The following is a 17,037-nucleotide window of genomic DNA, read 5'->3' as shown; positions in this document are numbered from 1 at the left end:
AAAAAAAATGTGAAAGGGAATATTTTTAGGTGTGGAAATTTCATAAAATAGAGCTTACTTTCGTTTTGTTTATTATTCCCATTACTTTGAAGGTACCATAGGGATTAATGACAGACAGATAGGGTAAACATCCCTGAAGGTGTATAAAAGCCTACGAATTAAAATGGTGGGCTGCTTTTTATACAAAAAATGAGAAAAACAGGTTGCGTAGAGGATTTAGACTGGACCCTTACGCCCCTGATAAAATGAGGGAGTGGTTGTACAGTATTTGTTATTAGCCTATTTGTTTTTTGATTTGTATCTCGCTATGTTGCGGCCCTCAGCAGATTTGTATTGTACCCTGACACCCACGATATATCAAGTGGGTGGTGTTGTAGAAAGCAATAAGTTAACTGTAAACTTTGGATTTGATTTCTTTGCGTATTTTATTATTCCATCATGTCATATTGTTCAAATAATAATCTGATGTATAATAAAAGTAATACATCAATAAAAATAAAAATAATATAATCCACTCCTTCTCCTGCAGTTCAAAAAACTGGCTCTATTGGTTTTTCAAGTACATCATAACCTTAAGAATTAAAGCAAAAATACAATAGAAATGAAACCATGAAGGAGGCAATTGTGGACCAGTTTAAAAAGTGTGTGCCATGAGTAGAGCCCCAGGCCTCGTTCAAAACAACCAGCAACACTCTCCATTTTTGGTCTTCTGGCCTTTTGTTCACGACCCGTCAAAATCCTGAAAAATTAATAGACTGTGCTCTGAGATCTCAGAACATTAGATTTGGCAGGGTACCTACAGCAGGACATGCTGTATTACTTGTCAAGCACAGCAGAATGCGAAACATTATAAATTGACTGCAGTTTTGCAAATCTGGCCTCTGCCAACGTCCAGCTTAATAAGACTAGCAGCTTAATTAAGAAATGCTTGAATCAGACATGTATGGAACAGCTCCACAGGAAACAGGCTGGCTGGTTTCATATGAAATAAAAAGCTCATTTTAAAATGGGTTGTACTGTATGTGTAAAGCTTTGAACTGCAGGTGTTGTTACTAAAAAGGCTGTTGTGGAATTTTATTAAAAGATAACCTTTAATAATGCATGCAGCTAAAAACAAAGGGCAAGAAGAGGTTAATAGTCTACTCGCTTGTATTTGTCTATCTTGTTTCCCAGGGAGAATCTAGGGGGTCTGAATATACTGTATAGACAGCTGACTGACTAGGCCCATTACGCTTTCCAACTGTGTCCATCAGACCATGAAAGACCTCAAATCCAGTATCATTAACTATCAGCTTGCATTTTGTGCAGTGTGGCAGCTGTGCTTCCAGGGATACCCAAAGGGACGGCAAAGACAAAAACAATTAGGGAACAGACATATTTAGTAGCACACTCTGGCCCATGTTACAGTGGAGGAGGACATATTCTTAAAAGGGCAACTCCACCGGGAAAACAAATTATGATGTTTTGAAATGTATTTCAAATCAAGGATATATTGCATTCAGTTTATTGAACAATGCATCAGTGCAGTTAAAGCTCAGTGGTTGTTTAAAGTAGTAGATCTCATGATGTCTGTAAGGGTAACACAGGCAAGAAGAAATCAGCAGAGTGCATTGTTTTAATGTTTTTTTTTATTATTATTATTATTATTATTTTCTTGGCACCCAAAAAAACTATTTACCATTTAATACATCCAAAGCAGAGAACAGGTAGATTAGAGCAGACATACTGGAACAAAGCAACAAACCTACTACAGTTTAACTATTATCTGAACTAGGCTCTCTATATTATGGCTGTACTATGTATACAATAGCTAGTACTCCATCCTCTCAGTTCTCTCTCGAGTATAGAGGTGATAGCTTCGATCAGAGGGACTCAAGTTTTCTCTCTCTCTCTCTCTCTCACTCGAGTGTAGAAGCGATAGCTTCAATCAGAGGGACTCGAATTCTCTCTCGAGTGTAGAGGCAATAGTGTCAATCAAAGGGACTCGAGTTCTCTCTCGAGTGTAGAGGCGATAGCTTCAATCGGAGGGACTCGAGTTGTCTCTCTCTCTCTCAAGTGTAGAGGTGATAGCTTCAATCAGAGGGACTCAAGTTCTCTCTCTCTCAAGTATAGAGGTTATAGCTTCAATCAGAGGGGCTCGAGTTCTCTCTCGAGTGTAGAGACGATAGCTTCAATCGGAGGGGCTCGAGTTCTCTCTCGAGTGTAGAGACGATAGCTTCAATCGGAGGGGCTCGAGTTCTCTCTCTCTCTCTCTCTCTCTCTCTCTCTCAAGCGTAGAGGTGATAGCTTCAATCAGAGGGACTCAAGTTCTCTCTCTCTTTCTCTTGACCGTGGAGGCGATACCGTCAGTCAGAGGGACTTGAGTTCTCTCTCTCTTGAGTGAGTGAGAGGCAATAGCATCAATTAGAGGGACTAGAGTTCTCTCTGTCTCTCTTGAGCATAGAGGCGTCGGTCTCAATCGGAGGGACTCGGGCTCTCGAGCGAGTGCAGAGCTGTCATCGTCAATTGGAGGGACTCTTCTCTCCACTTGGCAAAAGACTGGGGGGCACCAGCTTAAACAGGCTGCCATTTCTCAGGCTAATCACACCCATGACTGAAGCATTATTAAACAAGGTAGGATGGAGTTAAGTTATGGGCTGCTGAATTCAGGGCCTGCTAAAGTTGGGAAATGAAAGAAACACCAGATGAAAGTGACTTCTTTGTTGAATATATGAGCCATCAAGCAAGCAATAGAAGGGCTCCCAAGTGGCACATCCAGTAAAGGCACTCCACTTGAAGTGCAGGATGCGTCCTATAGCCTGGAGATCGCAGGTTCGAATCCATGCTATGTCACTGCCGACCGTGACCGGGGGTTCCTAGGGGGTGGCACACAATTGGCCGAGCACTGCCCAGGTAGAGAGGGCTTAGGTTGGCAGGGGAATCCACGGTTCACCACACCTATACGCCCTATAGGTCTGGTGGCCTCACTGTGGATCCGCAGTGCGAGAAATTTAGGATTGGCGGGAACGCATTTCGGAGGACGTGTTCCAGCCTCCGTTTCCCGAGTCACCAGGGGGTTGCAGCGGTAAACCAGGATACAAATAACAATTGGGCATTTCAAATTTGAGAAAATCGGGGTAAAAAACCATTGGCAATGACTAAATTTAAAATAAATAAATAAATAAATAAAAAGCAAGCGATAGTCTCTGGTAACAAATGAGTAACTAACAAAACACATTCATGCTTAGCTGCTGTACATTTGATATGATGTTGGATAAGTAGCTCAAAAGCAGAGACATGGGAGTAAGGGTCATAATGTCATTAGCATGGAGCATATGAGTGCAAATTGGAAGATAACCCAAAGGTAATATAAGTAGTAAATAGAGAAGACACAGAGGAACAAGCCCAGTCAGAGTATGGCATTCAACTCTTCAACCAGAATAACAGCAGTTAAATTGGCAACAGAAACAGAAAAAGAAATGCCACCAAAGCCCAGAAATGAACCTTAGAGACCAATATGAGTGGACAGATACGGCCCATAAAAATATGATCATCGGTGGTGTAATGTGAAGATGTGATGTCCAGAGAATAAGAATAAGTAGAGTACGTAGCTGTGTTCGAACATGCATTTTTTTAAGGGTACTTTTAAAGCAATAACTTCTGCCTATACTTGTAGTATTCAGATAATTCTACCATGATTTAAGTTGTATATTGTAGAGACTGCAGGCTATTTTAATTCCGTTGTTTTAATAAGTGTCTTACCTGGAGGATATACAGACAACCACATTGTCATTAGGGTTAACCACAGGCATGATCCACACAGGTATATCCGCCTCAGTTTAGTGGAGGGATTGCAATTGCAAAGTTTTAAACTGATACTGTAGTTAAAAAATAAACCATGTGTAACTGATATCAAAATATCCTTTTTGTTCATTTTTTGTTATCCTGTTTGTTTTTTAAATATTTGATCCATCTGATTTCTTTAACAATTGTTGAAGCTGAAGATGAAAAGCAGAAAAGGTTAATATTGTGAAAGACTATTTAATGTGTGTGTGCTTTCTAAATCTCACTGTGTAGGGATGTTCTGCATTAATCTTTTCCACAACTCTGTGGTGATAGATATGATTAACAGATCAATCATCATTTCCTAAATCCCTATATGATGTTTAGTCTCAGGCACACAGGCCAATTATCTTTTGAATGCAGTGATCGTATTGCTTAAGTAGCAACTCCTTTGGTGTTTCAATTTTCTGTTAAAACTCTGTTTTGTAATATTTTACAACTAGGATAAAAACATATTTTTACTTTTTGTGGCATTGCTATCTGAGCATCAAACAAATTGGTTCTGCTGGTTGATAGTACCACAGTAGACTTCCCATTAACTGTACCTTTACAGAGGTTACCCAAATTATTATTATCATTATTAAGACCTCTGTGCAGACCAAGGGAATTTTTTTTATATATATATATATAAAGAATCCCTTAAAATGTCTGGACAAGCCTACTTAAGAATTATCAACAAGTTCCTTGCATAGAAACAAAAATGCCTATTTTGCATGTTGCCAACAGAACCACTAAATATTATTATTATTTTTATTTTTTTTATCTGGGACAGAATGATTGAAGATCGTGGGAGAAGAGGTAATACCATGGCAGAAACAAGACAGCTGTTTGCAGAAATGCGTAAGTATTGAAGGACATACATCGTACCATACAAGATCCAGTGCCAAACTTGATAACTCTTTGCTTCCTTATCAGTTATTCAGTTTTGAACAGTTAGTAAAAGAGTTATTCAGTAGCCCCTCGCTAAACTGGATATGGACATGTTGGAAGACAGACGTATTTTAAATGTTGAAATCATTTTGCAGAAATAAGTCATGTGTTTTCTGTGAGCATTACAATTTGTAAAAATATAAACGTGTACATGAGGCCTATACAGTATACAGCAAAGTAGTAAAATCAAATGAATGCCCAACGCACTTCTTTTTACTTTAGCCTGTAGACTACCAGTAACACAAAAAAATCATGCTGCTGCATTCTCTGTATACATTACTGTACATTGCAGAAATAATAAGATTATTTTAGATTGAAACCAAATGATTGTAGCACATTTTGTTTTTTACCGTAGCCTACTTAGTACACAATTAACACAAGCTAGATCATAGTGCTGCATTAATTCATTACAGTACTATACAGTACCTTACATATACTGCACACACTTTACAGAAGTAAATCATTTTTAAATGCACATAGACATTTTATACAGTGTGTGGCTGCAAGTAAAACACATAGCATGCCTGCAACTTTTGTTTTCTATTGGTAAGAGTCAGACTTTCTTTTCTTTTCAAAAACAATTAAAAACTTCAGATTCAGGGGCCAGTTGCATAAAAGTGGTTTAGACTAGCCTTAACTGCTAGACCGGTCTTAAATGTTGCACTTTTGACTAGTCTAATGAAAGTTAGCCAGTTGCATAAAAAGTTAGACTGACTTATTGTTAGCCTAAAATATTAGCCTCCTTCTGTGCCCCAGGCTAACTCTTGAGTTTAGGTCTTTGTTGCAAAGATACAGCAACTGAGCAGCAGGGAAACCTCCACCATGAAGACCCTGGGAGATGCATCAGACAGCTGATTGTGGAGAATTTTCTATGAATAATGCCTAACAGTGATTATTCAACAAAGACAATAATATCATTTGATAAATGTATTTAAAAATTATGTACAGTACATATACTTATTTAAACAGTTAACACATACAGAAACATTCAAATATTACAAATATTATTTATAAATATAATTACTATACACCAATAAAAAATGTGAAACATTTTAATTTATTAACAGATAACATAAATAAGTGTTTTTCTAATTTAGTTTAATTACATTGTTTTTTTTTTGTGAGGCTTTCTAATTCCATACACAGTTTCTTCTTTTCTAATTCTAGTTGTTCTGTCTTCTCTTTCAGGATTACATTTCTATACTGTTTAAGTATCATTGCCATGGTGACATACCCCCCCTCACTTCCTTGTCTCACTATTTCTGTGCTGCTATAAAAAAAAAAAACTGCTGCTGTCTCTGATCAGCCACTTCTGTAACTTGTTCTAATACAATAATAGTCATGGTTTAAATGATAGAATACTAAGGTGATTTAAGATTAGCAATTAGCTTTAACGGTTATACTCTTTGAGCTAATGGAATAATAATGAGTATTATTTATTTACAGAGTACAAAGTCATGTTTCACTTTGAAATAACTCTATATATATATATATATATATATTATATATATATATATCTATATATATATATATATGATAATATATATATATATATATATATATGTTTGAAAATTTGGGATAACAAAGATAGAAGAATTCATTAATGATGTGGACGTATCTTATTATTATTATTATTATTATTATTATTATTATTATTATTATTATTATTTATTTCTTACCCGTTATATACGGTCAAGCTAAATTAAATATGACAGGGAAGGCATGCGTGAATGAGTAACATTACAATTAGCAGTCAATAAAGTAGCACTTTGAAAACTAAAAATAACAGTGGTCACAAATTGATTGATTTAAAACATTCTACCTTTTTCATCTGCCTGCCTACCTCAATCTACTGATGCATCTAAAATCATTTCAGTAACACTTGTTTGTTCTGGAGGCAACAATCTCTTCTGAATCTGTTACACCCTCCTAAGCAACCCCTCTCTCTCGCCTAATGGGGATTCCTCTCTGAAAATCTGTACCCCAAGTTCGGTTGCTCTTTTCAGTTTGTTTGGAGGACCACCATCAATTTTTTTTTTTTATGTTCCTCTTAAATGTATTTTTTGGTGTCTTGCACCATATTTTTGTACAGTTTCTAAATGTATTTTACAGACTGCTTGCTCTGTGGATTAACGTTATTTACCTTCTCAGTAATTCTTCCCCATGCTTGGTGTTTGTACTGTCTGTGCACTTGTTAGAAAATGTCCCTAACAAGTGTTCCTTTTTCAACATTGTACTCCTGTAAAAGACATCATTTTTCAGCTGTGGTAAACTGCACATCTTTCTTTTCTAACGTCAGCCATTGTGTCCTTCTTGGTTAGTGTCTCCAATTACCCAGAAGACACTGTGGTTTTGGCTTGTTAGACAGGTAAAGTACGCTCAAAATACTCACGCAAAAAAACACATGGGAGTGTTTTCAGCGTACCTTCAGAACACTCTCTCTGAGTTTTTAGCGCACGTTCAAAACACTTTACTAGTAACTTTAAAAACACTCAGGTCACGTTCATAACACTCTGCTCCTATGTTCAGAACACTCTTCTATGTACTTTCAAAACACACTCACGCTCAAAACACTCTATACATTATGTTCAAAGCATTTAATATTTTCAAAACACTTACGCACAACACTTTACAGTACATTAAGTTCAAAGCATTTACTTAATTTTTTGGTTATGTTGTTACATATGTATTTCCTCAAACGTTTTTCAGCTAAAGCTAACTGAATTAACCAACATAACAATTTATTAATAGAAACTGTAACTGTACAAACGTACTGTATATCAAGGAGTTGAAATGCAAAGCAAACAAAAAATAAAAATTACCAAAATTAACTATATACACATTAAAAAAAAAAAACAAAGTCCTACATCCAGGAATACACACACACACATACAGTAAACTGGAGTCCATGGCTAAGGGTGACCTTATTTCAAACGTACTGGTTTAAGTTATTTTGCTTCAAAATCAACAATCATTCTGGAGGGATTAAAAAAAAAAAAAATCACGATGCAACATGTTTTGAATAATTTTTTATTTATATAATTTTTTTAATGAAAAATTATTATTAAACACATGTATTACGCATGTTTAGAAGAAAATATATGTAGGTTACTAACAACAAAACACTGACGAAATAAAACTAGTAGGCTGAATGTATTAAATGCAGCTGGTTTTATTTATTTAAGCAGTGATTAGAAAATATGGTATATGTACGTATTAGTATTAAACTGTTTATTTATCTGATTGTGTTACAGGGAAGTGTTTTCAGCATATGTAGCTATAGTGTTTTGGTTTTGAAAGGGAGTGTTTTGAACGGTAATTCAAAGCCCAGTGGTGTTTTGAATGTGAATTCAGAGCGTAGCAGAGTGTTTTGAATGTGAATTCAGAGCGTAGCAGAGTGTTTTGAATGTGAATTCAGAGCGTAGCAGAGTGTTTTGAATGTGAATTCAGAGAGCAGAAGAGTGTTTTGAATGTGAATTCAGAGCGCAGAAGAGTGTTTTGAATATTCAACAACAATGAATAGCTTTAAACGTTAAACCTTCATACTTAAATACTTAATTATAATTAAATGTTAAGTTGTTTTTACCTTAAAGCTGGGTTGCCTGTGGACTGTTGTTGCCCTCCACTTCCTTCCTTTTAAATCTGTATTTCAGCTGGCATCTTGCTGCTCTAAGCAACTCCAAGTTCTTTTTTAAGAACTCACGAAAGTCTGCACAAGACACACTCAAGTTCAATTGAACCTGCAGCTCTGCTTTCACAACGCTATCACTCAGTCTGTTTCTGTCCTTGCTCCACAGTTGTGCCATTAATCTGAAAACTCTCGCAGTAGGTATTATATACTGGAATGGAAAGTGCGAAAGAGACCAATTTCAACATTTGGCTGTTACCACTCCACCCATCTCTGATCTATTTTCTGCTCCTTTGAGACCACCTCTTCTCTTGATTGCTGTAAAACACAGTAGTCATCATACAGCTTGTCAATGTCAATCTCGATGCAGAGTGCTGTAACAAGAGTCTCAAAATCGGACCATTTCACATTGTTGTCAAGCGAGAGCACTGCCGTTTGTTTGAAAACCGATGTTTTGAAATCATGCCTTTTCTCCAGGTATTCAATGCACCGCGTCAATGTCCTAACCATTTCCTCTCTGAATTTTCTGTTGTCAGATGGAGAGACGTTGCCCAAAATGACTTGGGCTGATCTTCCATAGAATTTGTCCTCTCTTCTCTTTAGTTTTGAACAGAGGCCTTCCACGACACCTTGCAGTTCTGTGCAGCTAACATTGGCACATTCCACTTTTTTTTCACAGCATTGTGAAACATTCCCATCGGGTTGTGCGGAAAGTAAACAGAACAAAGAGGGAAAGACTTGTGTTCTTCCTCACAGAATGCTTCCCACACAATCGTGACACATTTTTCCTCCCCCTCTGACAAGAAGTATGCCCTTAATGCTGGCCAGCTTTGTAGCACTTGCTCAATAGCGGGCAGAAGTGGCAGCCAACTTGTTGGTACGTGCTGAAGCCCATCTTTGTATTCCATTTCAACAAACTCGAAAAAGGACATAAGAGACTGTCATCTTGTCCGAGGAGGAAAACTTGCTGTATAAAAATCAGGCAAGCCATGCTTAATTCCCTCTGTCGCAGAAAGATAACGCATGGTTACCAGGAAGAATTTCTTATTTCCCTTGTTGGAAGCGTCAGATCCAACAGAAAAAAAGTATGCACCATCCAAGTTCTTAAACAAAAGTTCTTGCAATTTTGGTGCCAAAAAACTTTCTGTTACGCTAGTTGCTTTCGTCCGTCCACAAGACATTTTTCTTGCAATTTCAGAATCAGGTAAAATTCTTGAAAGCATTTTGTTTGCAGTCTTGGCTTGCATAACTGAAATGGTGCGAAATACTGTGGTAAACTTGCCCCACTTCAGCCGCGGTCACCAGATTTTTCTTGGGATGAGTCTGTTCTTTGCACCATTCATTGTTAAAACAGCAAAATACTTTTTCTTTTTCACTGTGCTACTGTCGAATGCCCCTCACCACCATTAATAATTTTCTATAAATATATGTAAATATACATATTTTTGTCTGGCCTAGCAGCCAGCTTAATTATATTGCTTCTGGTAAATGATTAAATACATTGCATTGAGCTGCATGATTTCTTTAAAATGTCTTCAAAGTAAAAGACACCAGCTGCATCAAAGATTGGAAATATTTCTGCTAAAGATTGCAAGAAAGTGACATTTACATTTATTTATGTTTTTCTTAAGTTTAATTAATTGATAGTGAAAATGGAATGTCTTTAAAAGGTGGGCATAGAAAACTAAATATTCTACATTTTAGCAGGTAATCATTTACATATTTATGTATAGAGAAAATTATCAGTTTTGAATGGGACAATGCTATTTTCTGCCTTAATAAATATTATGTTTAATCATGAAATATCTTGAAATACCTGTTTTGAGACTGAAATAAGCCAGTTTTACTGTGAACATATTCAGCCCTAGTGATAATGCAATTAAGACCTCACAGAAATAATAAACAGTGGATTCCATACATTGCCCTTTTATAGTCCATCATCCTTTTTTATTATTGTTATTCTGGCAGGAATCTATGCAGTGTGTGTTTGTTATTAGTGTTTTTATTTCCTACCCAGGGGCTCAAGATTTGGATCGCATTCGATTATCTACCTACAGGACAGCATGCAAGCTCAGATTTGTACAAAAGAAATGCAATTGTAAGTAAAGCAAATTCAGTGACATGCTTATGTTGCTAGAAGTCACATCCCAAGGGCTTGCTGGGTCGCTGCATTTGCAACAAGAGTTTTAGATCGTATATTCAGTTCCGGTATAGTAGCTGATGGGGAAATTTCTATTAAACAGCATGGGCACGGTCACCAATTGAATCTGTACATTTTTATTTAAAAAAAAAATACCCTGTCCATTTCCCCAAAATTCAGTGTTGCTACATCTCGAGGAAAGGATAAACAGCAGTAGTAAATCTGTGTTTAATCACAAGATAAGTAAACTGTATTTATTGGTGTCCTAGGGTGAATTAAAAACAGTTTTAGTATTTGCATGCAGAAGCACTGATTTTGAATCCTGTGTGGTATAAACAGAATAACTAACAGCTGCTGGTGGGATATTGTCTCAGCATCCCCCCACCCCCCATAGGGAAGATCTGTCGGAGCTCCACGGCCTGTGGCATTCACAGTTTATTAGGGTTTTCTTACTCCAGCTAAAAAATACGGTATCCCACTGTCAATTTGAAGCTGTCTGGTTTTTCTCTAGTTCAAAAGCCCATTCATATCCACTGGAACATGTTTGGAAGTAGAATCTTAAACGGAATGTTAAGGTATTGAATCGCATCAACCCAAACTCAAGCTTCAAAATCAGATGATAATCCTTTTAAGAATATGTATTTTGTAGTGCATCCATTTCAAAGCGCTCCCACCTCCCCGGGGAGAGAGGATCGTTCTTATTAGAATACGAGCAGTGATAATATTGTCTTAGATGTTGCCAAGTACATATCTGACACCAGAAGGTCTTGACAGGAACTGGCACCAGGTGGGTCCAGGATTAGACCTTCTCACTGGCAAGGGTCATTTTACTGTATCAAAAATGAAGGAAAGAAGCCTTCACTCAAAATATCAGACCACCATCACAGTCTAGGAAAGAGAACATCTCTCTGGTTTTGTCCAGTATGTATTTTTTTTTTAATCTACTGGTATATTTTTGTATTATTTTTCTAGGTCTATATAAAACACTTTCCTTTGCATACGAATTTTGATTGTGAAACACTGCAAATATTTGCAAATGTCCAGATTTTTTCTATGATCATTCAGAATTAATTCAATTTAGGTCTGTAATTTGTGAATATTAAGTGGTGTACTTATACACTTTGTTATTTAGCTCTTCTGAGTTACAAAATGATGTATTGTTCATCATTTACTAATTACTACATCTAATGGATTAATGTTTCTTTGTATCAGAAGTTTGTTGGAAATCATGTAGAAGTTGAGACTGTTTTCCTGCTGATTTACTATTTAACTTAATTTAACAACTACTAAATTATGAACAATAGAAAAAAAATGCAAGTAAATCACTCGATTTAGCAATTTCAGGACTAAATTGTATTCCTTGCCAATATCTTAGTTTTTAAATAATAAAAAATGCAAAAATCAAGATATACTGATTTCATTTTTTAATTCTGGATCGTCTGAGGTTTGTAGCATCAAATAAAAAACTGCTGTTTTCATGTGGAAGCATTAAAAAATAATTGCAACCGAAACAACAGGCACCATGTGAACTTTATTCTCTTTCCTTTGTAGACGTTTGTAACGGTCAGAAGCCTCTTTTCATTCATATAATGAAAGTCATAAAACTATTAGACATTATCATTTAAAATCCCGGAGCTGAAGGTTGTCTTTTGATGCAAAGAATTGCATTTTTTAAAAATGTTTAAGCCTAATATCTGTCACACAAACTTGCCTTTTATTAACACAATAATTTTGTATTTTTTTTTGTCTGTCATGTTAAGTGCACCTGGTGGACATCTGGAATGTTATAGAAGCCTTCAGAGAAAATGGTCTGAATACAATGGACCCCAACACTGAGTTCAGCGTGGCTCGCCTGGAAGCAATACTCTCCACCATTTTCTACCAGTTGAACAAACGCATGCCAGCCACCCACCAGATCAACGTTGAACAGTCCATCAGCTTGTTACTCAACTTTCTGCTGGCAGCTTATGACCCGTAAGTCACCAGAAGTGCCATAGCCGTGTGTAATGCACCACATGGGAACCCCTTGGGTTATATTAGTTGCTTTCAACCGTGCTCCTCAACTACCACCAACTGGCCAGCGTTTTAAACGCAACCAGTGAACAAAAGATTGCTCTAGGGTCTATGTTTTAAAAAATGTTCACACACCAGGAAAACCTCATGGCACTGCCAGCAAACTGCAATACAAATAAAGCTAAATAAACTTGTTCCTGGGTTAAAGATGTATTGTAATTTTAGTCTATATATATATATATATATATATATATACACACACACACACACACACACACACACACACACACACACATGTAGTAAACATTTTTTATATAAAAATTTTAAAAAATTAATTAAAATAAGATAAAAATAATTTTAAACAACTGCACTGAATCCCTTAACATCTCAGGCCCTTGCTATAGCTGTTGTGCCCAATATTTCTGTTGCATAATGAAATACAGCTTTTGAGCTGGATCATTCTAGTAGTCCTGTAGAGATCAAAAGACACAGCAGGCTTTTCTGTAATTGTCACGGTCACTGAAGTCTCCACTGGAAGGCAGCGGCAGTTTAACTTTACTTTCGGTGATGTTTCTTTCCAACATAATTTATTGCCTGACTCAAAGGCTAAGCTACATTTTATTATGAGGTAAAACTTCGGTCTGCTTGACTTCATTTCATACTTTTATTGCTGAGTGTGTATGATTGAGTGTTTTAAAGTTATTGATATATTTTTTTTTAATGCAATGGTAGGAATTGTCAATACAGTATCAATGAGCTATCAGTGGAGATTTAACAAAATTGAAAAACCGTGAAAAACAATTCTCTAACGATCTGACAAATGTTTTATTTTCTTCACTGTCCCAGTGACATATATATATATATATATATATATATATATATATATATACACACACACACACACACACACACACACACACACACACACACACACACACACACACACACACATTTAGGGCTCTATGTACTAATATTACTTACGTGTTTGTAAGTACTGAAAATTCGTAACCTCTTTCACAGAATTTTTATGTGCAATGTAAACAGCACTTTTTCGTGAACTACCGTAATATCACCGCAAGTTTACAAACAGCATAAATTACTGCTCATTATACAGGAGAGATCAGAATTTGCATCTCATTATAAATGGATTCGCAACACCCAGAGTCAAGATCTAGAACCATCTTCTGGCAAAGATTAAGTGAGTGTTAGTGAACAGAAAGAAGTAGGAGGCAAATATAATGTGTGGTTTCTGCAGACTCCGACCTTGCTGTAATAATGACATCAGCCAAAAAAAAAAAGGAAAACAAATTTCCACAAAGATGAAACTGACCTGTTAGTGAAATGTGGAAAAAAAAAAAAAAAAAAAAAAAAATCAAGAAATATTATTTAACACTTTGCAGGGCCATAAAGACATTAAGAAACAAAACATGGAAAGAAATAACTAACAAAATAAATTCACAGGGACCAGTGCCAGAGCTAGGACTTACTGGACTTGCTGTAAGGCTGTGAAGTAATCTCTTTGGCTGTGTGAAAGGGTTATGACGGTATTATACCCGTATGATTGTGCAATTTTATGCTGAGTGAATGGGTTTGTTAAATAATTTTTTTAAATGTCTCTGAGACTGCTCAGTAGCGACATTTGTGTGTGAAAGTAAGTTATGGGAGTGAAAATTACTTCAGTACATCACAGGTAGGTCTACGAAGTCACAAGAACCTAGGAAAAGTCAAGATACGAAAGAAAAATCAATGATACATAGAGTTATTAAGGCTATCTTAATCTAAGGATTTATGGATGTGTGTGACTCTGTATCAATACAATTTTATTTTAAAGCCATTGTATTTAACTAATGTTTAATTGCTTGAGTTTGATGCTTAAGCAAGAGATGATACAAGCTTGAGATGAACAGAATCAGTAAAAGGAGTAGCGAAACATAAAGAATTCTTCTCTTTGTTAATTTCTCTTTTGTTAATGACTATATTTGAACATTGTAAGTAACTGTGGACAAGTGGGTAAGTGAGTGCAGGTGAAGGCAATGCAGAAGGATAGAATAAACAGATATTCAACGATTTACAGGTGCAAGGGTGTTTATTGAATGTCCAGAGCCTGACGCAAACAGCTGTAAATAATAATCATAGAGTGATACAGCAGCGTGTATCACTCGGTATTTATAATCCCCGGGTTTGACCTGTAACCAAAAGTCCAGTCCTGCACACCGACACGTAACACAAAACATAGACACAGTTAACAGTGATGTTAGTGGTTGTGGTGAAAAGACAATTCTCCGTGAGCAAAGGGAAAGTGCTGGTGTAAGGGTTTGATGCTGGCTGAATAGCGACAGCTCCAGATCATGTTAGTAGTCTAGTAATAACAAGCAACAGTTTTTACTTTCACAGACAAACAAATACAACACTTACTTTTTGATTTCAGTAAACAACACAGGCTCCTTGTAGGTTGAATTTAACCATTTACCAAGGACGTACTTATACTACGACCCCTTATATACCCTCCCCCATGACCCTTAGGTTAACGAGCGCATCTGCTCCTCCAATCCGTGGATGCCATGCTATTTCCCGTCCAGGTCACTGAGTTTAAGTACCATAGATAGCTCCACCCCTTTTCTAGATGGCCGACTTCCACCTAACCCAAGGAATAAACTGTCATGCCATTTAGTCCAGGGTACTCTGTTCCTTTTACAAGGCACCCTAACAGGTCGGGAGAGAGATCTAAGACCAAGAATCATTCGATCTGTGTCACAGTATCCCTGTTGATTTTGTAGAGCTTTCTAGATCATTGTTTCTCAACGAGGGCAGTACCGCCCCCCCCAAGTGGCGTTCTGAAGCTAAAGAGGGCGTTTACATCCAAGAGGGCAGGAGGGGGATGTTTCAGATAAAAAAAAGAGGAGCGTGTTGTGGTATCTTATTTAAAATCAAGGAAACTTTTATTTCAAAATGTTGATTAACTACTTACACACAATGTGCCAGTGATATACATTGACTTGTGCACTATAAGATCGTGTACACATCAAGTCAGAAATGTTTGTTGTTGTGCAGCAAAACATCACTGCCATTTTGTGCTATCCGGTTTGTCATGCAAATGTAATATGGTCCAATCAGAAAGAAGCAGCCGTTCCATATATGCCTGTTGCCATGTTACGTTACATGTCTGAATTTCACAGTTTATTCTTATTGTTATCTAGTGATGTGCATTTGAGGAGATTTTTGGAATTGGTTCCAAACCAGGTATTTCAATTCTGGTTTCAAAACTATTTAGAAAAACATGTCCATACGTCAATGTGTGAGCAGAAGTTCCGACAATATTGTGCGATCTGTGAAATTGGCCTGTATAGTTAAAGTTAACAAAATAATCAATAATCTCCAATGTGCACAGTAACAGTTCTATTACACAATGAAATCCATTGTGTGCTTGTATGTGAACCTTGTTAACTGCAAATTTCACAAAGCTTATACAATTAAAACAATCTTTAACCACATGGTATGTGCAAACAGGTTAGGATCCCAAACCGAAATAAGACCCCATCGGCTTGGGGTTAAATTACTTTTTTAGCTAGCCGAAATCATGTCGTGTTCGGCTTGGGATTGTCTTGTGAATGATCCCCTTGAGGTGCAGAAGGTTCACTTTCCCCAAAGCGTTTTCATCACTTCATGTTTGTATCCAGTTCATCGATTCCAAAGCAGGAACCGGGTACCCGATTTCAAAGGAACCGATTCGCACATTCCTATTGCTATCCACAGCAGGACGCAAGCAAAGAAGATGTGTAACAAATAACCCATTCCAGTGTGTACGGCATGACGATTCTTATCGCACGCCCTGGGTGCATTGTGAGGCACAATTGTCTTACCGCACACCCTGGAATGGGTTATTTTGCTTATAAAATGGCTACATTTTTAAAATAATTACATAAACTGCTTTTTTAAGGAGAAAAATAAGAAATATATTATGTATCCTTCCACTGAGAAAAAATAGTCCCTGAAGACTGTTTGATTGTAACATATATTTTGTACTTTTTTTTATTTGCCATAAACATTAGATTGAACATTGCCATTTATAAAGTAACATTTTTCAAGATGAAATGACATTTGTGAATTGAAAGCAGACTGATTTATAGATTGTAAAGCAGCATTAGATGATATGTGGACGAAACGACTTCCGTGTCAGTTTGCTCAGTGCTGCAGTCCTTCCCGTCCGCGGCGAGCACAACAGTATTCTGAGCCGAACGGTTGTGTCAGCAGAGAGGGAAATCGGAGGGTAGTGGTGAGATGTCATCTGTTGACATCTGCTGTGTCAAGTTTAAATATTGCTTACTTGCTCGTCGGTTTTATAAGGCACTATTTAGTTTAATAAGAAGATGCAGCTGCTGCATATACAGTATATTACATGCTGAGTGAGACTTGCGTGGTGATTTCTCAGGTGGCTTTGGAGTTTTCATTGTTCTGTTCTCTAAGTAAATACCACAGTATATTTGTCAATTTTTCTGTAATTGTT

At 36.7% G+C, this 17,037-nt stretch overlaps 1 protein-coding gene across 30 annotated transcripts in view; it reads left to right on the top strand.

Annotated features, from left to right (window-relative positions):
* Positions 1-17,037, top strand: part of LOC121313467 (dystrobrevin alpha-like) — a 106,307-nt gene that overhangs the window by 39,168 nt on the left and 50,102 nt on the right. For all 30 annotated transcript variants that reach the window (XM_041246044.1, XM_041246041.1, XM_041246047.1 and 27 more), the window contains exons 2-4: positions 4,595-4,662; positions 10,398-10,478; positions 12,281-12,494. In XM_041246044.1, coding sequence (XP_041101978.1) covers positions 4,596-4,662; positions 10,398-10,478; positions 12,281-12,494 — 362 coding nt within the window. In that variant the 5' untranslated portion in view covers position 4,595. The remainder of the gene's footprint in view (positions 1-4,594; positions 4,663-10,397; positions 10,479-12,280; positions 12,495-17,037) is intronic.

Source organism: Polyodon spathula, chromosome 3, assembly GCF_017654505.1.
Source record: "Polyodon spathula isolate WHYD16114869_AA chromosome 3, ASM1765450v1, whole genome shotgun sequence".
Taxonomy (NCBI): domain Eukaryota; kingdom Metazoa; phylum Chordata; class Actinopteri; order Acipenseriformes; family Polyodontidae; genus Polyodon; species Polyodon spathula.
Note: the sequence above shows the minus strand (reverse complement) of the source record. Positions and strands in the feature narration are given on the sequence as shown.